Consider the following 21,385-nt stretch of genomic DNA (forward strand, 5'->3'; position numbering starts at 1 on the left):
CCACAGAAAATCAAATAACCAAAAAGGATACATTGTTATGTGGAGCTACTCCACGGTACAAGGACAAAAATTAGTATCATATTCGGAGGTGGATGATTTTATGATGGTCGTTTGATATGCGGCCGGGTACCTTCCCCATACCAGGGGCATATAGTATACTACCCGACCGGGTAATGAAATATGGTTTATGGAAGCTTCTTTCGGTTTTATGTGGTCTTTCGTTTTCCACTGTAGACCCTAGTCTTTGGAGGGGCCGCATGGAGGGTAATTCTCGAAAAGGACTTCCACGCGGACAAAGAATAATGGAAGGTTAAAAATCGATAAAGTTTGATCGATTTCATAACCGGTCGCAATCGTCCGAACTGTCCTCGCGTGTGTACATGAGGAAGAAGTAGCAACAAGCATAATTCATGCTTGATATGATGGTTTATGGTGGTGGTGGCGGCACTACGATACGCTTAGTTCAAAACGCCGTTGTTAGTCGTTTATGTTTTCCTGCATATGTTTATATTGACTCTTTTTCGTAAAAGGGAGTCACTTGTACGGTTATTATACCTACTGGCGAGAGAGTGTTATTATGAATATTTTCAAATACAAAGAACACAACAAATCCTATAATATGTTTGTTAAAATAGCAGTAAAATACTTCCCATTGCTACAATTCTTTTCTAATTTTTAAAATCTCATGCCATTGAAAAGGCAAACTTGTTAGCTTGCACAGCGTACTGTAGAATGATGAGTTTGGAATTCAATTATAAACATGTCAAACCAAACATTCTCAACCCTTCTTCCTGCCATTTGCCAACCCTATTCAGCGTCACGATGCAAAGAACGCCACGCGTGCATTAATAAACATTTTATAAAATTAGCTTTCAATAAGGTGTGCGGGAGGAGGGGGGGAGGAGGGGGTTGAGACAGAAAGAGTAACATTTTTGGCCAAATTTCACTTATCTTTATAACAACAGGCCAACGGCCATGAAGTATGGAAAAGTTCGACCGCCGACAACTGGTCGATCGGATGGTTCCACTCCACGCGAAAGAATGTCGGTGCAGTTGCAAACTGACGCTGGGTTTCCGATAAACAATAGTGCAAAGCAAAAACTAAGAAAATGTGAACCTCATTAGACGGGGGAAATGAAAAGCCGCTTCGGTGTATACATGGAATGGAAAAAATCAAAACCTCCACAAACCATCAGAAGCAATAATGATAATGCTGAAACTGCAATAAAATGCGCAACTTAAGTCTTCTTCTCTCGGTGTGTTGGAAAATGAGAAAATGCAACGGAAAACATATCCGTTCTGTGTCACCGCCGGTATGGCGGACGTTGTCCGTACACAGATACCAACGAAATAACGAAAAAAAAAAGCATGTCGAATCTATTACCTCCTAGCAGTTGGAGAAGTTGAATGTTCTGAGCTAGATAGCAATGAATGCAAGGCCAGAAAAGGAATGATAGTTTTCAACACGAAAGCACGTACCGTGCAGGGGAAAACTGCTCAGTGTGTGTGTGTGTGTGTTTGCCCGGTTCCGTGAATGTTTAATTTCCAGCCCCGTCGCACACGTCCATTTCGCCACCGCCACACCGTGTGCACTTTCGTGTTGGTGGGCGATTTTCCCGAAAGCAAACAAAATAGCAAATTTCCTCCCCATAGTGGGTGGTAGCATTTGGTTTGGTTCCAGTTGTCATTAACCGCGACGACCACAGGCTTATCGGTGGAAAGAAATGAGGCCAGTTAGATTGGAAAGTTTATAAATGTATGATGATTTCTCTTTACTGTATTAAAAAAAAACAGAGACTTTTTTTTCGCATCTGTTGTAAGTGATTGAAAATAGTAACTGACACATGCCGTTAAAGGTGATAAAATGATTCTTGAAATCCGAATACGATCCTGCTTTTTCCGCCTGAATAAAAAAGAGCGCCTGAAGTTATGTTAATCTTATGTCACAATTATCGGATTATAGCTAGAGCTTTATGGCGTCTTTTAATAGTGAAATGTCTATCGCCAAATATGTACTACCCTCATCGATGAACCCATTTTCATTCCATTCCGTAATCCCGACAACAAAAAAAGGTCAACCAACGATATCCTAACCGGACATGAAAAAATGGATAAAATGTTGAACGTTGAGGATTTCGTTCGCAACAAATTGCTACGTTCCAAGTACGAGAGAACCTAGTGGCTACAAAGGTCTTAATTTGCGGTTTCGAGAACTCAACCGCACACCTATCTCTCACCTAGTGCGTTCTTAATCCGTCTTAGCTTCGTGCAAAACTCTAGATACTCTTCTCCGCTTATATCCTTTTTGCTTGTTGCTTTCGGTGATGGTGTTCTCGGAGCACCCAGGGATGTGGCGCAACAAGAGAGATTGAGATGAGAGACCACATGCCAGGTGCAAAGACAAATGGCACAAAAGGTACCGCCCGTCGCCGGGCTGCGGTTTAGAACTGTCACTCGGCGTCTCTGTTTTGCTTTCCGGAGCGTTGGATATCGTGTAGATGAAGTACGAGATTGTTTGCATTTCTGTAGGAGTGCAACCTGTTGTAGAGTTTGTTGATGGGTAGGCATGCTTGTTTTTTTGCTCCCCTATTGCTCCCCCAACGACAATACAACTCTGATAGGCGCAAACAACAAAAAAGCACAGGCAAGAAAATGTCTTCTGCACACAGTGTTACAAACGCTATCAGTAGTGTAGCGCACCGCACATACACGCACGTAATTTATCTCAGAACAGAAATAGGATCCGTGGTTGACTGCGTGACCCATGGGATGGTGGAAGCTTTTTCCGAGTGATTTTTCCACACGAACGATACCGAAGGCTGCATCCAATCTTAATGTCTTTCATTTCTATTTCGGTGAACTATGTATGTGTGCAGGAAAGGGAAAACGGTGCTTCCCAACCGCCATATCATCCTGTCGAAGGATTAAGAAGGATGCTGTTGGGTACAACACATACAGAAGAAGCACATACAAGTCACCGTAGAGTTGAAAGTAAAGATCCTTTCAATGTTCCTGGTTCTATATCTAGGTTGAAATAGACAAAAACCGGTTAAAGAGTGCCCCAACGGTGGTAAGGGCGATTGTACTGGGGGTTTGGATTTTAATTTTTTGCTCACGTCCGAACGGATATAGACGCACGTGCGCATGGTATCTCCAATGTGCACGAACACACACACACACACACACACGGTCGGCAAGTAATGGAAGGATTAATGTAAACCTCCATCCAAACCTCTGCTGGTGGACCATCACACACATTCATTCATACTTCAACGTCCTACCAAAACGTGTATAGCTGCTGATGAATGCTGTTTCAGCTTGGAACGGCCTGTTGAAAGCCTCTAGACAACCGCTTCTTTCCACTGTTAAAACTCATAACAATCGAGACCCAATTGGGAATGACATTTCGACGAATAATACCACGACGAGCTGTTGCTTCTGAAACGATTATTTCGACACGCGCTGTGTTTGCAAAGTTTTTTGCATACTTCAGTGATCTTTTGCAACTCTTTTTTTTTTTTTTTTGCAAGACACATGGCCGATACAAAAAAAAAAACCACAGATTCCAAAGCCAAGCGCACGTGTTTAGGCCAAGTTTGCAGAAATACTTTTTGAAATATGCTGACTAATCTACGCGTTTTCTTCGCCTTATCTGTTGAAACCTTTATCCCTTTATGTTGCGGGGGTTTTATGTGTGCTTCTTCTTTTCTTCCGACACTTGTACACAACAACCCCAACAGACGAGTGCTTGGGGGTTCACCTCAAAGAGCGAGAAGCACAGCCCATCCTTCGTCCCAGATGGGTAAGAAATCATGCAAGTAGAGGATGGATTTCGTTTACAGTCGCTCCCGATTTAGCATCGGCAGTAAGTCATCACGCGGCTCGAGAGTTGCTGGTGTTACTGGTGGGTGGGTGATCGCTATTAATGAAAGCATACAATTCTCCTTTTTATGGCGAACACGCGTGAGAAGCGCGTAGATTTCGTGTAGGCGTTTGTGCGTAATCATATTTTTCGTTCGGAAAAGGACTTCCTCCCCCTTTTTCGGTCCATCTTTTGCCGATGGTGTAGAACGAATCAGACGAGGACGACGAACACAGCGCAGTATGAATAATTAAAGAGGATGAAAATTAAACGGACTTAAATTGTGGGACACACTCGACGAGAGTAAGCCGAAATGGCAATAAGGATTTTTTACGTATCAGTTTGATGGTATCGTGGCGGCAGAGAGAGAGAGAGAGAGTGAGAGAAAAAAGTAATAATAACACAAGAGGAAAGCATCATGTTTCCTCTTCGCCCAGAGTGCAATGTCCCCAGGTGGTTGTGTTAATTGGAGAAGTGGGAGATAAATTGGTCCCACAGTGGTATCAGTTTGTTTTTACAACTTATAACTTAATCCCTGCCATTCGATGAAATCTCCAAATCAAATTATATACATAGGGAAGGGAAAATCCACGGAAAAGCGGATGGGAAACCGGCGCCAGCAGAAGAGAAAACTTCGGAAAAAAGAAAAAAAAGTTTAAATCCAAACATCTGAACGCAGTTGGGTTGTATTAAATTAAAATTACTTCACATTACTTTTGATCTATACGTTTTTGATTATCCCTACTGTGACGATTTTCCTTTGTTTATGGACGAATTGTTTGTGTGTAAATCACACATTGAATCCAAAATTGTATATGCTGTGCAGTGAAAAGACTGCACTGCAATATTATGTATTGCATTTCATTCTCGAAACATGAGCGCAATCCGTTGTTCAGATATTGAATGCCAATGTTGCCTTTTATTATGTGGAATTGCCTTCATTCAGGCGCTTATGATGTAATTTGCATGGAAATTTAAGCCATGCTGATTTTTTCCAAGCTAAATTGCCGAAGAAAGTGTTAACGCAAACATATTACATATGTCTTTCATAATTTATGTTTGCCTTGCTTTAGGCTCAAAATGACCAGGTTTTTTTAATTCTCTCGGTAAAATAGCTTACAACAGAACGGAAAATTCCTTCGCATGTCGTCGTCGGTAAAAGTTCTCCCATTACAGCGCAGCTGAAACAAATCAATGGAAGCAAATCACGCTACACACTTTCACTTACATTTGAACATTAAAGCGTATTAATGAGTCGGGAACACTACCTCGCCCCAGGCGCACGTTCACCCTTAGTCGCATTTCCCGGGGAGTTTGTGTAACCTGTGGTCGCCTGGTTGCGTGTGTACTTGATGAAGCGAATCGTTGGATGGTGGAAAACCACATCCCAGCTTTCCAGGTTAATGCTACGAAAGATTGTTTTGGTAGCATTGCTTAATATCGTCCTCGTCAGAAGAGTGGGGGTGCCTTGTTCAGGCAAGTCCCCCTAAATCGTTTCATTTTGGAGTTCTCTATTCTTCTCTGCCCCTCGTTTGAGGTCGGTTGTTTGTGTTCCTCTGCACACCTTCACCCACATTCCGTGATTTTCCGATGGTGTTCTACTACATTACGGTTCTTACACTTTTTCCCGCTGGATTCCCACGATGGAAAACCACCGAAGTGTGGTCACGAAAAGCTAATCTACTCCCTTACTTCCGCAGCTGCTGTTGCCCTTCCTACTCGTCATTTATCGGTCGTTACGTGGACGAATGTCGGTCGCATGCAAAGGCCAACCATCCGTTGCCCGTAACACCGTAACGGCTGGTTGTGTCGAGGACACAAACACACACTCGTGTCATGATTCCCATGGGCACGTAGTTTCAATTCAAGATCAATTTGTTTATGTTTATGTGGTGGCGCGCTCCGTTCGTCTAGCTGTGGAAGGGACACTCGGGGCCTTACCACTGTGCGTTCACAGTACGTCATTATGCTCGTGCAAATGGCAGGAAGAGCGTCGTAACATGTGCGTGTTGTGCAAAATCATAAAACGGACGAAGGAAGGAAAACGAGCCCAGAGCACTGGGACGTGGTCAACGTTGTGTTTATCCAGCTGATCCTGGTGTTGTACAAGTCATTGAACCGTGCAGCGAAAGACGCGATTTGGCGTAAGACGAAGTCAACGTTGGACTGTATTGTGCAAGACGTCGAATTTTAAGATGTGTGAGTCAAAAGGGACAATGATATGTGGTTGAGTAGTTACATTTTTTTAAAACTTTTGTCACAAATTGTATACATTCAGGATACAATGTATGCATGCATACATTTAGACTGACTTGCTCGATTTAAATCTAAATCATTCACGCAATACAATCAAATAATTTTCCACGCTTAACGTACACAACATCCCGTAGAGTCGTGCTGTGCACTACATCGCTCATCGTTGGGCGGCAATACTGGGGGGAATTAACTGGAACGATTACAAGTTAAGTTGTTTCATTTTATTGTCTTATCACTCCCATCGCATCACATCATTGTGACGCAACTCCGTGTGAAATGAACGTTCATTTTTCCTCCCTTGAGGCGGTCATACGATGGTAACATCATCAAATCGTGCTTTATTTTTTATTTCCCTGCTTACTTTAGTCCTGTTTCTGTTTTTAGGTAGCAATCCAAAACAAAAAAAAACGACAAGCACATTAAAGTCCTTACCACACGCAATCGTGATCGTGTTCATTGGAAAACGGGAGCGAAAAGTAGAAAGTGAAACGGGGAAGGACGTTGACTGAATGTTTACACAAAGGTGCACAATTAAGATAGAAACAAATAGATTTCTTTCCCAGTCCAGTGATATCCAGGACACGCAGATAATAGGCCTATTTAAAAAAGGATTTTCCTGTCAAAAGTTTGCTGTCAGAAAAAGTTACTTCCATTTAACGTTTATTATGATTTAGACCAAAATGCAAATTAATTCTCTCCCGACTATTGAAATGTTATGGTGGCACTGTGCACACAGTATGTGTCTCATATTGTCAACGCTTTTACAACGTTTTTGAATTGTATGTAGCCAGAACTTACAAGACACGTTTGCGACATTTGCCCACGGGACAAGTTAAAGTTTTTTTCGGGCAGCAACATTCCGTCCCGAGTGCGCGACAGCTGAGCTGTTCGCTACTTCGAACCAGCTTTTTCCGGAGGTTCGAGTTTTTTTTGCGAAAAACTCCGTCAAACTTTGGAACCAACACCAAGTGCTGTGGTGTGGTGGTGTTGGTAGCGGAGTGACAATTTTTCCCTCAAGGATATTTTTTTCTTCCGACGATTCTTTTCGGCAAGAAGAATCTGCCCGTGGACGGGGAAAAGTTCAAACCTTAAAGAATCGGGAGGCGGCTTCGGACGACGGGCTCGAGAAAAGTGACAATAAAATTCCCTTCACCTACAATGTCCGTCCTTCCTAGCCCACATGTGCATCATGTCGGTGGGTGAGGGTGAAAAAACGGCTTACAAAAGAAATGGTCACCCCAGCCCCCGGTTCGGGAAGCAATAGGTCTTTCGTTCGGTGTGCTCCTTTGGCTTTCTTTTATCAGAACTACCATTGTGTGCCTGCTCCTGCCTTGCGTAACTAGCATGTTTCAAACCATATAAAGGTTCACTTACGTAAAACCGTGAGCCAACAGAGATAAAGGAACGAGGCAAAAAAGCATTTCCAAGCATTTACAGACGTATGAACACGTAAACGCGTGGTGGTATGCGCCTGCAAAAGAATGCCATGTTCCGTACAATCGATTCTTAGAAAACGGGTGCCGCGAAGGATTCGATGTGGAAGAGAAAGGATGGAAAATCAGCTTTTCTCATTCTTCGTAGTACGTTTGCAGTTCGGTGTGTCGTGTGGGAACAGTTTAGGGGGATGCTGAAACAGATGGAAGATGTGTAGAGGTGTGTGGGTACTTGCGTCTCTTACGAAATGCCTAACACTTCTCTGCGCACCATCCATTACCCACCATTGAAGATGCACTTGATTTGACACATTTTTTGGTACTTCTAGGTACCCTTCCTTTCTTGCAACACATCCATCAAGCATGCCGAAATTGTGAAGGAAAGATAGAAACTCTTTTGTGTGTGGTGTCAAGCCATCAACGAAAGGGACAAAAAAGGGGCTTCAGGCTTCATTAGTCAGTGTCGTCAGAAGCGGGCAAGAATCATCGTCTTTATTGCTTTGATTTTGCAAAGATTACTCTCACCGCCATATTCTGGCTTCGGGTCGGACGGTGAAAAAAAAAGAAAGATTAACGATTCCACGTAGACTCATAATCGCTTCCATATCAACGCGCACTGCTCTTTAGTGATTTCAGCATTGCTTATCCTTTTCCACACACTGACTGTTAAGTACGTTTCACTTCATTTTCCCATTCAGGTAGGAGTAATCTTTCCTACCTTTCATAGAAGCAGCTTAGCCAGAAATTATAGAAAATCGTTTCATGCGTTACGTAGCTGCTAGCAGATTGACTTTCACTCTGCATGGATCGTACGGAGAGTGAGAGAGGCCAAAGCCGTACAGAGTGTGCGAGCGTCCTATGAACCATGTTTATTTGTTGTTACAGACACTTGAGAACAACACATTCCGTGTAGCTTGGTGTGTGGGAGGAGAAATGGTGGAATTTTTAATATCATAAATCAGATGATATGCTGAGATGAACGTTTGGGCGAGGAATCGCATTATCCTCTTATAGCCTCCCTCAGTCACGGGCTCTGTGACTACTGACGTTCGTTCCACGTTGGCTGGTATTGTGTGGAGTAAAGTTTCTGAAATACACATACACCAACACACAACAGGTTCGATCATTCTTAACATTCACCCCATCACTAGCTTCACTCCAACGCCAACAAAGTCACCAGCGAGTGAAGCGATAGAATAGAAACGATCATAAACATAAGCGTATGTTGTTCGGTGTTTGCTCGTAATGTGAAATAATGCGTACATCCTTCACCCGCGTGTATGCGTGGAGGCACTAATGTTTTACGGGTTTGTTTATCTCGTCCAAAGTGTATCGTTACCCGATGGAGGCGCCTGGTGGAAAAGTGTCACCCTTTATACTTAGATGTTATTTTCCCCCTTTTCAGGTTGTGCTTCCGCTCATGGCACACAGATAATCATGAGGGGTGTGGATTTTTTTTAACCCAAAGAAATTACGTTTTCATATTTAAAAAAAAAAAGCAATTTTTCACACTCTTTCTTTAACAAAAAAGCTTCCTAAAGAATGCAAATTCTTGTTTAAATCTTTCACCATTGAAGCAGGTCTTAAATTTGCACATTGTTATCCTCCTTTTTAATTTAAATTTTGTGCTCTTGTTTAAATCGTATCTTGTAAAAATTACATTCTTACTGGTGAGCTCCTAAAGCGGCAACACTACAAATACATCTCACCTACACTGGGGTGGAAGTACGCAATAAAGCTTCCGGGTCGTGAAGCACCTTATTTCGGGGGGTTTAATTTTTTGTTAATTAAAACAGGAAATTGTGAAACTGTACGTTGAAGTATGTTTGTGTGTGTGTGGATGAAAATGGCGATGCAATGTTATTACCTGTTTAGGATTGTTAAAGCAAATGAAAAAAAGAAGGAATTTTCCAGGAAGTAATTAAATGCCAAACTCAGTATTAATTATGAAGAGAGCTTTAATACTTAGAAGGGAAACACTTCCCCGATCGCATACTGTGTGCACTAATCGAGCTCGATGTAAAACCGTCGGCAAACTATTGATGGATACTAAAGAAGTAAAAAAAAAACCAGACTTTAAGAGCGATTTATGGCAAAGTATTTGTTCGTTCACACACTTTCAAATGGTTGTGTCCTTGCGCGGCACTGAATCTGCTAGCATCATTAATTAATGAACCCGTCCAGCACAAAACTTGGCTGCTTGACAGTTGCCAGACGCGCGACGGACCAAGCGAATGTAAGCGGAAGACTGTGCTTGTTGTCAACCCTTGTCAGTGTAACAGTGGAAATAGCAAGGAAACTTATTTTTACGATAAATCCAATATCATGAAACGGATAAAATGGAACCGTTGTTAAGGTTGGTTCCTGCAAAAAAAAGAGCAGATATTTATCGAGAATTTCCGCCCGCTCGGTACACTTAAGCGATGTTGGGAATTCTTGCCTTTCCTCTTCCGATTTTCCAACGGTACAGAGTTAATCGAAAAATACTTAAACCAGCTTTGCTGAATTCTGCCTCGGTGTGTGTTTGTGTGTGTGTGTGTGAGAGAGATTTTGTTTGTGTATCAATCGCTAACATAATTGCATAATCCTGTTTATCGATCAAGCGATGAATAAATACTTTGATTATCCTTCCCCACCAGGGGCGCGGATTAGAACGTTTTTCTTTGTGCGTGAAGAACAAGCTTGGGAAGCAAGCTCGACGGAATGCAGGTGGAGGAATGATTTGTTTTATGATGCTTGCGGTGGAATGAAAGAGCATAAATAATCGTCCACACCGTTCCTGGCCATATTGACTCCCGTTGATAGAATGGTGGCGTGGTGCAACTTTTCAACAGGATACACAATTAAGCGCGACACACAAATGTTTGTAAATCTTCCTCTGCTAGTTGGACTTTTAGTGGAAGCCATTTTTTATCCCCAGCCCTGCCAGACAGGGGTTGGGGGCCTAGGTGTGGCGTTGTTTTTCCCCCTAGCAAAATATGGAGCAAGGATAGACTTACACCGGACGGAAAGTATCATTCAACCGATACAGGAAGGACCAAGGAAAACACTCTGCTAAGATGTTGACGAATTAGAAGCCGTTCATCATCTTCAACCGGGATAAGAAAGACGATGATGATGATGATGATGATGACGCGAAGGATTGAAGTGGAACATTCGGGTCGTCCGGTACCTTGCTTATCACCACCGGGCTCTGGGCGCACCGGGACCGTTTGGTCGTCTTTATCGTTCGGCTAATCCGTCTTCCTGTTTGACGATGCTCTTCATGACCATCTCGGCTTCATAATCACGAGGAAGGTGAGCATGCCGAAAATGGTGTGGTGCAGATGGTCAACAGCACCGGGCTTTAGAGTAGTAAAGACCAGCGCAACCCGGAGCAAAATCACCGAGTGTGTCTACACTCTTCCTTCCCGACCGCACACGTACGAGTGTGTCTGGGCACAGAAAACGTGTCCTGCCGAAAAGGGGGCTTCCGATTTTCTTTCCTTCAAACCCCATCTAACGGGAAAATAAAAAAGAAAAGCGCCTTTCACCTTCACTTTCGGCTCGCTTCGAGGATAAGCGGGATGAGATGTTTTACCCTCCCTACTACCAGGAATATCAACCAAAAACGGAAACAGGATATGGTGGCAGCGACAGAGGCAGTGCAAGCAGTCTTATCTATTTTGCTTCAGCTGAAACGATGAGCGAAGAACAAAAAAAAAAAAACGCTCAAGAGTTTTTGTGTTGCCTCTTGCTGTCTTTCTCCCGGTGGTATGTTGTTGTGTCCCTTACCCGTAGCATGGAGAAGCATTGTCATTAATGTGGAAAATGGTTGGCTTTTTTTTTGTTGCTCTTGGTGTGCAATCACGAGATGGATACCAAAGCAAAGCTTTTGACAGGACTCTACTTTTTTCCCCTCCTTACTGATATATTCTGCCATATATCCTTGGCGGTGCGTTTTTGTACCACCCACCCGTAGCCGTGTGATCGATAGCGGAAAGCAGCTCGTCATGGGAGAGTGTAGGTGCAATGAAATGATATAGAGCACCCCGGTGTGTGTGTGTCCTTCCGTTCAGTTTTTTGGAAGGGCTGAAAGCAAAACATACCGTATAAAGGAGACGAAAGAAATATGGTTTCTACTTCGTACCACTTTTCCTTGGAATAGTTTTTTTTTCGGGCCCATTTTCTAGTGCTAGTGCTCGGTGATACACTAAGCAAAAGTTGGTGGTTAGAACGCAAAACGCACCTTCCAGTTAAGGGTTGGGGTAGAGCAAGAAGTGACCGGGGTAGAAAGGAAACGACGTTTGCGAATGTGTACCGATTGTGTGCCGCGCGTTTTCTCAATTGCCAATGTTTTATTATTTATTCCTGTTGTGTATGTGTGTGGCTTTTTTCCCTTGTACTTCTAATACTAGCCGTATAAACCCGGGGGTCGGTTAGTTGGTGTGTTGTGTGAGGTTGTGTGAGTTTTTGAGGTTAGCCAAACAATTTTACTGCTGCGCTAACCCACACCCTCCCCCACGCGGTCAGTCAGGGCTTTTTTGGTGAAAGAATTAAACGTGAAACACCGTTTTGGTGGAAAAACCCGCAGAAGAAGAAATATGTTAAGCTTTTTATTTTCTTCTACCTTCTACCGTCCGCCGGTGAAACCCCGCCGGCACGGACGGTAAAACAATATGGGTAAGAGTGGGTGGTGTGAGCAGTAGTTGACAAGAGGTGGGCAATAAATTCTCATCAAATTTCACATCGCTTTTCGCGCTTGCCAAAAGAAGAAAAAGAGCACAATTTTCCTTCCTCTGGTGCGGATTTTTGTTTCCCGCTTCTTTTTTACTTTCCTCTATACATAAATCCCATTTTGTTGTTGCTGCCGTCCCCCATATAGAAGTGGTAAAGTGGATCAGAATCACCCTAATGAAAAGGTGGGACAATATCCTGGCCAGGGTAGGTAAGAAAAGCTGTACGAGTAGAGTGCTGGAGGGAGATCGAATGGATTATTTATGTCATGTTGATGCTGGTCACACACGAAAAGTTTTTGGCGCTGTACCTTTTGCCTGCCCCCCGTGTACACTCTGTGAGGAGATTCACAAGGAATATGCAGTTGATGTGGGGTAGCACTACACACAGTGGTCGAACTATATACTCTGCCCCAAAGAGTGTGCTTTGGTGCCTTAGTAGTACGGCAATTAACATCGGCAATACCCCTCATCTAGATTAGTAGAATATGCTTTTCGCATTTTTATAAGGACACATGTTTCAAACTGAACGGGGAAGGATCCCTCTAGCGTCGTTTCTAGCAGTCCTTCGGATTGTTTTTTATTTTCCTCTGCCATTATTGCCGAATATTCTATCGATCAAACGGGCTTGGATGCGGCTCGACGTGCTCTAAATAGTTTGATTTATTTGTTTGTTTGATTTGACTATTCCGTGTCGCGCCATTGGTGGTGAGGGAGGAGCACACATAAACTTTGTGTTTGTACCCATCGTTTGGTTGATTTTTGGTTTGGAGCCTCTATCGCAGGCGAAGCAGACAGACAAGTGGATGTGGCATGCAAATTCGCAACATTGAAGATTTTAATTTGTTGTTCCCCGAGACAACCGACACCCCGGCACAACACACGTTCCTTTCAGTCTATCTGTCAAGGGTGCCTTTTTACTCGTTTTGCTTCCTGTAGTGCTGTTATGCAAGAGTCCCAAAAGCCCTACCCAAGGCGATACCGATTTTGCGCTACAACTTTGCAACAATGCCCACGCTTCAACAGACACTACGTAGGGTGGGTGGATATATTCCGGAAATGGTATTCGGGGTTAAAAAATATCCCTAAACAATTTCCTCTGTTTGTATGCTTGTAAAAGCGCCCTCTACTGTCATCTAGTGAAAGCAAAAGTGAACATTTCCAACAACGACGAGAGCGCACCCTAGCGGTGAGCTTTGCGAAACAACCAACTTCAAAGGACGAATATCCTTTACCATGGACACGAACCGAACGTATGAAAAGCGTTCAAGCTTTACCGTGTAGCGTCCCAAGTGGTGGAAAATGAAACCCCATTTTTCCTCGTGACTTTAACCATTCCCAGGCAGGACATTACGTGGGAGTGTGTTTTGTGTGGTCAACGTTCCTTTCCATTTCTTTTCGAAACAACAGCTAATGAACAGGCAAAAACAACAGAAAAAAGCTCACTTCAACACAGTACTGTAGTGCGCATGTTTCTTCCAATAACTGATGAGAAGTGTAATCAGCGTTAGTTTATTCGTCCATTTATTTCACTCTATATAAACGATTCCCCAAAAAGAAAAAAAAACTGATTCCCATTTTCCCATCGGTCGATTGGAGTGATGCTAAAAATAAAAATCTATTATACCACGCACATCCTGTGGGAGAGACAGGTTCTGGGGCCCCCAGGCACTCTTATGTGCCGGTGATAGTCGGAAAGGCTTCCGATGACACTACTCAGAGTGCCGACCGGCAAGAACGATTCTAGGAATCGGCTTAATTCGTCCTGTCCCTCGATGATGATGCCGAATGGTGGACGCTTTCGCTTTTGATAAATGCTTTTGTAAAATGCAGCCCAACCAGTGTGCATTAGATTAATGTCTGCAGCACCACGGGTTGTTCCGTTGTGTGGGGAATTATGGTGTGCATGGATGAGGACAACGTAGCCGTCGTCGTCGGTCGTTTCATCTTTTATTTTTTCGCATGGAACTCTTGGTGTGCCAATGTGTGTCCGAGAGGGAGTTGCGTGCGCGATGGATCTCGTATTTTTGTTTGTATGCGCATCGGCGGGCCAGGTCACCGTGAAGGGATGGCCATAATGGAAAAGACAAGTCCTTTGATGATACGCTGTGTGCGTGCGTGTGTGTGTGTGGGCATGGCCGTAGGCTTTAATATTCAATTAAAGGGCCACGCGCTCTCTCTTGTCCATCGACGTGCTAAGGGACTGTATCTCGCGTGGGGTACGAATAGACCGAGTAATGGAAGCCGTAAGCAGTAGGTATACTTAATTTTGCCAGAGGCATATACAGATTCAGCCATCTCGGGATGATTGTTTTTCATCAAACGTTCTACTGATTATCCAACTAGAGAAACAAAAGCTTAGAAAAGCGCAAGAGCTTATGCAGCGTACAAGACTGATTCATTTTCCTTTCGAAGGACAAGAGAAAGTCCCCTCAATGAAATTTGTTTTTCGTGAGCGTTGTGGTAGAGGGTTTTTTTTTTTTTTTGAACTGCAGACCCACCGCGAAGCGTTGCTCACTCGCGAAAGAAATCAATAACCTTACTACCTGCTTCTCTGGGACTTGCCAAACGTTACGCACACTCGAAAAGATATGATATTTTGCAGCGTGCGGTTGAATAGCACAGCGAGAAAAGGATATTCTAGGTCCGTGTATTTGTATATGTGTGGGGTTAGATATTAGATGGCACCTGTTTAAAGTCTTTCGTAAATCGTACCCATAGAATGTCATTGAAATGTCAAAGTTATTAATCTCAAAGTTAACCCAGAACGCACCACAGCCAGAAAGGTTTCGTTTTTTTCCCCACTCATACAGACAATTGGCCACACAACGCACAGCACAGCCTAACGCACCCGGGTGGTGTGTTGAGTATCGTTCCGTATCCGGGTCTCCGGATATAGTAAGAATGGGATCGATAATCGCGAGGGTTGTCGAGTGCCGCTCAACCACCACACGCAGTTCATTGTGTTGTGTTGGGGTGGTTGTTGCAAAGGGGTGTGGTGGCAGCACACCGTATTCTACTGCATCAGGTTCTGTTCCTTGCACAGGACCGCGCTATGCTTGGCATATTACCAACAACTAAGCAGAGTCTCGAACGGATGTCAATTTCTGTGAAGAGTTGTTCCTTCTTCACACGAGCACGAGATACCCTTTTTTTTGCCTATGACGACGACGACGACGACGTGATAGGGATGATGATGTCGGATACATCTATGCTAAATGAAAACGGTCGGAAAACGAGGGAGAACAAACGAAACAGCGCATGAGAGGAGTGTGGCGTTCGCTGTCGGTGAGAGTGAAACACGGCGATAGAGTGCCTTTTCCGACGCCATCTTGAATAATAGGGTTGGTCTCTATACGAGCAGTTTTTGGTTGGCTTGCTGCTTCTTCTTTTCCGGCGGGGACACACCGAATGGGGAGGGAGGTATTCGCCGTGTCATTTGCCTCGGAATGGTGGCTTGATGTCGTTAATCCACAGTGGCACACAAGGGCCTGGGCTTATCTGCGTGTCGATCGAACTCTAGTTTGGCATGTTAGAAAAGCGCCTAATCCAATTAGAAGTGTGTCGCATCAAAGCCGTGTGTAACCGGTAAGAACCATAGCCCTGGTACGAGCTATATGCGGTCGGTCGCTTGTGACTGGAGGGTCCTCACATGGGCATAAACACACACACACAAACACGCATACACACAGGGACACACATTATGGTTAAGCACACAAGAGGTAAAAGACACAGACCCACCGTAATCCATGTGTAAGGTGGTCTCGTGTCAATTTTTGGGTAGTCGAGAGTGACGTCGATGACGAAATACTCTCGCTTTGTTCGAGTCAAAGCTGAACACAGCAAACAATCACAATCGGATGCATCGTGGGTGAATTGGTAATGGATGGATGAAAGCTCTAGCGTCGGTGGAAATGTCCCGAAACAACAGTAAACTAGGCAAAAAGTACTGCTGTGACAGGACAATATCATCGACGGCTAGAGGACGTACGAATAAAACTGATCCAAAAAGGATCACCCGCAAACTTCTTCCTGCGCGACGCAACTGAAGCACTGAAGATCTCTGCAATTGACCGCACATCGTTGAGAGCAGCACCCGTTTGTTGAGATGATTCGCGTACGCGAAACCCGTCCAAATTTGCACTAGTAGTATCATTCCCCCAAATTCTTTACCCACCACTTATCCTGCTCGTCACTTGTAATATTCCTCTTTTACTGACATTTTTGGAAATGGAAAATGGCGTTTCGCGTACAATATCTCCCGTGCTCGGCTCGGTGATATTGGACGGACACAACTCTTACGGGTCGCACCTTTTTGGCACAGTTGTTTCGACTACTTCTTGGCAAATGGAATTGTCCTGTGATGCTTTCAGACGAAAAAACGCGAGCACACGCCTCCCTCGCCTTTCTCACACAAACGTAAACCATACACACATCCACACTCACACATCCACATGCACACAGTGGTGGGACTGGCATGAAGAAAAGCTCCCTCAACTGCGTACTTCCCATAGTGCACTGTGCAAAGAGAGTGTGTCTCGAGGATCTCGCCACCATCATATTAACACGGCCGGTGGGTGTGTTTGTGTGTTTGCCACGCGACATTCCCCGGAATCCAGCGACGATATGAAACGCGCGCACCACTTGCCAGTGTGTGCGCCTGGTTTACGGTAGTGGTGGTACTTTTTGGAGGGTGTACAACCGCGTTCAATTGTGTGTGCGATGCTTTTGCGCTACATTCCACCTTGCCCTTGGCAACTCAACCCTCCGGTACTGGTATCCTTGTAAGGGCGATGTGCTAACACTCACGGTGGACACGGCGCAAGGCGAACCAGAAAGCGAGATAGAGAGAGAGAGAGAGGCTGGAGAAAGCAAGGATATATTGAAACACTTGGGAGGGTTTTTAATAAGATACACTTGTTCGTCTGCATGGAATTTTCCAAGTTATGGAGCTAAACGCCGAATGCGTTGATTAAACCCACAGCTGCACACAACTCGAGCCACGGAGCTGGCTCGAGCTCACATAATTCTACAAGAAAAATCCATCAGACGAAGCAGTTATGGAGCACCACGTCGAGCACTGCCGTTGAAGAAAAATGGTCTCTTTTCGCTGAATGCTTTCCATTTTGCTTTGCTCCTGGCAATACTAGTAGCAGTAGTAGCAGCAAGTGATTGAGATGTTGGGCTTTTAAAAGAAGGATATAAAAAGACTGCTCTTGTGAGAGAAGAATCCGCACCAAATATATCCGCACTGGTCGAGCCAATCCTAACGACTAACGGGATGGCTACTTTCCCTTTATCCGGCACCGGAGTTCCCCGGTGGTGTCATGACAACACCAGCCACACGGGCTTGGTGCACACATACACGTACACGAGCAGTCACAGCGCGCACACGCACGCGCCCATTCTTTTCCTAGGACCATTTTATTAGCGTGTGTTTGTGGAGTGATGTGTTGTATGTGGGTTATGCACATGATGGTATGAGTGCTAGTAGCAGGCTCGCACCCTGCGAGAGGGTGGACTCGGTCGGCAACAAAAAAAAACGATGAACTTTTTACACTGTTCTACAGTTCAGGAAAATATCCTGTGGGATGTTGCTGTAACGTTCTGCTCACTGGATATGGAAACGTTTCATACTGCATTATCATTGCATGGATCTAGACAAAATTTCATGAGTGGAAAATTCCTACAAAGCATAAAACGCACTCGGTAGCAAGTGCCATGTCCCCGGCATATCGGTAAATGCCTGAGAATGTCTATCCAGAACGGAGAATTTTGTGTCCGTGCACGGTAGTTACGCACACTACTGCTACTACTGGTGTGTAGCAAAAGTTCTCTCCCCCTCGCGGACATGCGCAGATCCTGATGTCAAGTTGGCAGGTAGGTTCCAACAAGGAACGTACGTAAAAAACTCACAAATGAATAACTGGCTCTCATTTTGAGCTTCCCGTTTTGCATGTTGCTTTCCATGTGTTGGTGAACATTCCAATCGATGACGTCAAAAAAGGCACTTAGGCACCGATGACGCTAGTCACCCTATTTCCAATGCATGAGTCCCGCGGTTCTTCCCGGTTCTATCCATTTCTTCACCACGTTTATCCTGGGTAAATGCTGGAGTAAGGATGATCGCGCACATACAGAGTTCCAGTGAATTTTATAATCGCAACTTGCAAAATCTCTCCCAAGCGAGAGCTCCGGTTATGATGCAGGACTCTGTGTGCAGGGACAAGAAAGGGAGAGTTTTTCCTTTTCTTCATTGAATTCGACACAGAGGGCTCGGACTGAGAAAGGATGGATGAAAATCAATAGCGTTTCATCGTGGAGAGTTAATGCGTTTGCCGGTACGTTGGGCTATTGTTATAGCATTTAGTTCTGCAAAGTCCTTTTTCAGTGATGAAATTTGTCGGCTAATATCAGTCCGAATGTGGTAATTACTATCGAAATCGTGGAGTATTTGATATTATCCCCAATTTTCGCAATGAACCTCGGTGTGTGCTCAGAAAAGAAACTGTAAACCAAGTTTCAAAAATAGCTCTGCTCTGGAGTGTTCCTTGCAGCTCCGGACGCATACATATCGGTCACGAAAAAGGACGAAGATCGACCTGCTTTCGTTCCGGGTATCCGGATATATCAGGTTTTACGTAGAGTATGAGTGTTGTGGATTCTAGGTCGTTCCGGACTTCCGCTCTTGCGCCCATATTCACGCCTCACGCAAGAACACTCGCCTCACAAACACACTGTCAAACTGGCATTTGCGCATACAAACAGTCACACACACACACACACACATGGGGCGACCCATGTACATAATCTCTTAAATAATCGCGAGGGTTCGAGTTCAACGCCCTATTTCGGAAGCTCTTCGTCAAGAATTTACGTCTCCCTCATGTCCTGCCACGATTAAGGTTACCCTTACAGCGAAAGTATACTGGCAGCGACTGGTGCTTTTGAGGTGAAAATATATGTATTTCCCAGCCTGGCAAGATTTAATCCAGAAGAAGGTGTAAAGGGAGCAACAAAAAAAAAATCCTTGCATTCACGCGAATATGCAGAGGTTTGTTGTGTGAGTAAGTAACCCCGTTCTTTCGGTTGTAACCTGTTGTTTTCCAACCGGTCGATGTGTAGGTTTCGGTTGGTCTTGTTCGTCCAGTCCGGACCCCACCAGACTGATGGTGAAAAAGGTTTAGTTTCGAACCCTGGCCTGGCCTGGCGGGTATGTCTGGCAGGTTCTTGCGATTCGTTCCCACCTGTCATGTGACTGCTGCCAACTAAGAGACGAAGGCTTGACGGCTTAATTCATGCGGGTCGGACATGATTGGCACTGGGACTGTGCCGGTTTCAGGCTTGGAAATTTCCCTTCACTGGGTGAAATAAACCTCCGATAAGAGGAAGGAGTACCTAGACACGCATTCTAGGACTTGGCAAAGTGTGTTGGTCAATGATGATGATTACTAAGTGTTTGTTGCCCTGCTTCTGGTGTTATTTAACACGCAACCTATTAATCTTTTTGCCTGACGTGAGAAAGGAATAGGGGAATTTGCAATAGTTACACTTTAGATGAACTAAATTCCAAACCACTCACATTCAAGCGGAGGTTCTGATAATTGATTAATTTTTCATACTCTTATTAACCCCATTGATGCCCACTGCAAATGAATTGTAATAAAACGTTACACAATTCATGGACTTGATTAAATATTATGGATCACGCAAAAATGATTTCCCAAATAAATTTAAAGCCCAGCATAAAAAAACATGTTTTCTTCACTAACCTTTCTTTTCTGCGGCTGCATTACGTCCATGGTATCATGCGGGAATATTTTTTTGTTCAAGCTGTAGGATAACAGAAGTAAAGAAATTCATGATGTAAAATCGATGTAGAGCTTAGTTATGAAAAACAAAAATATATTTACCTCACATCCGTACGGGTGCCACTCGAGTAAAAAATGAAGCCCGTACATCCTACAACAGCTACTGTCATGATGAGCACCAATGGTATAACCTGTAATTACAATAAAAAACAAGCAAATTGAGATAATATTATTATTTTACATGTTTGGGAGGAACAAATCTAAACAATGATAAAAAACGACATAAATGTTTAAAAATTAAAGTTTATCAAAATAGACTAAAGTCGTTTTTTTTTCGCTTGTTTTTACAGTGCCGGAACGCTGGACCCAAATGGACTGTTGGACACACACGAGCTTCATCACACTACGCTGGTGCCACTGAAACCTACTCTGCTCACTACTCAGGCAGCCGCCGTAGCCGCTAGCCAACAGCAACAAATCAAGAGGTAAGTTGATGACGTTTTTTCGCATCTAATTTACACTGTAAGGGGGGGATGAACTTTTGACAGTTGATATGATAGTATTCATTGCTACCCATGTACCAGAAGATTCAAATTAGCATTAATCATAGTAACCGTTGCCGATAAAATTCACTAGTTTTGAAGCGTTCTATGTCAGCCCACCATAGAGACGCAAACGCGCTTTAGTGTGAGACCTGTTTGAGGCAGCACACAATGCATCTATCGTCCAACGTCTACTTTACGAAAATGGTGTTTCTTTCTTCCAACTGTGTTCATAGAGAACAGTCGCAAACATCACAGCAGCAGCCGCAGGTACTTTCACCGCAGCAGCAACCACAACCGAACCCAGCCCAGCAGCAACAGATTCAACAACAGATCCAGCAGCAACAGGTACAGGCACAGGTTCAGCAACAGCAGCAGCAACAACAAGCACAACAGCAACAGCAGGCACAGCAGCAGGCTCAGCAACAGCAGCAGCAGGTGCAGGTGCAACAACAGCAGCAGGTGAATGGAGCTAGCGCTAACGGTTGCTCCAAGGGAGGTAACGCCAGCAATGGCAGCTCATCCGGTCGATCGACACCGAACAACGGTAGCGATCCGGCACCGGGGAAACTGTTTGTCGGTGGGCTGAGCTGGCAAACGTCGTCCGAGAAGCTGAGCGAATACTTCGGTATGTTCGGCACCGTTACGGACGTTCTCATCATGAAAGATCCGGTCACACAGGTAGGCAACGTGTGAAGAATTATTCTCATCCCATAAAAAAAATCCCTGTTTTATACTGAACATGCCCGCGATGGTTCTCGCCATG

The 21,385-nt window shown here is 44.3% G+C and overlaps 4 protein-coding genes across 6 annotated transcripts in view; 2 read left to right on the plus strand and 2 right to left on the minus strand.

The window, feature by feature from the left end:
• Positions 1-21,385, minus strand: part of LOC126558879 (uncharacterized) — a 553,494-nt gene that overhangs the window by 446,158 nt on the left and 85,951 nt on the right. The window lies entirely within an intron of this gene.
• Positions 1-21,385, plus strand: part of LOC126558878 (uncharacterized) — a 521,842-nt gene that overhangs the window by 400,659 nt on the left and 99,798 nt on the right. The window lies entirely within an intron of this gene.
• Positions 1-21,385, plus strand: part of LOC126557570 (RNA-binding protein Musashi homolog Rbp6) — a 236,002-nt gene that overhangs the window by 33,869 nt on the left and 180,748 nt on the right. For all 3 annotated transcript variants that reach the window (XM_050213382.1, XM_050213381.1, XM_050213383.1), the window contains 2 exons: positions 20,428-20,562; positions 20,856-21,300. In XM_050213382.1, the coding sequence (XP_050069339.1) occupies positions 20,428-20,562; positions 20,856-21,300 (580 nt within the window). The remainder of the gene's footprint in view (positions 1-20,427; positions 20,563-20,855; positions 21,301-21,385) is intronic.
• The window catches only part of LOC126559885 (uncharacterized), a 47,054-nt gene that overhangs the window by 6,285 nt on the left and 19,384 nt on the right, over positions 1-21,385 (minus strand). The window contains exons 3-4 of the mRNA XM_050216060.1: positions 20,180-20,268; positions 20,039-20,099 (exon numbers count right to left, since the gene is read on the minus strand). Of these exons, the coding sequence (XP_050072017.1) occupies positions 20,039-20,099; positions 20,180-20,268 (150 nt within the window). The remainder of the gene's footprint in view (positions 1-20,038; positions 20,100-20,179; positions 20,269-21,385) is intronic.

The sequence above is a fragment of the Anopheles maculipalpis genome, chromosome 2RL (genome assembly GCF_943734695.1).
Source record: "Anopheles maculipalpis chromosome 2RL, idAnoMacuDA_375_x, whole genome shotgun sequence".
Classification (NCBI taxonomy): Eukaryota; Metazoa; Arthropoda; class Insecta; order Diptera; family Culicidae; genus Anopheles; species Anopheles maculipalpis.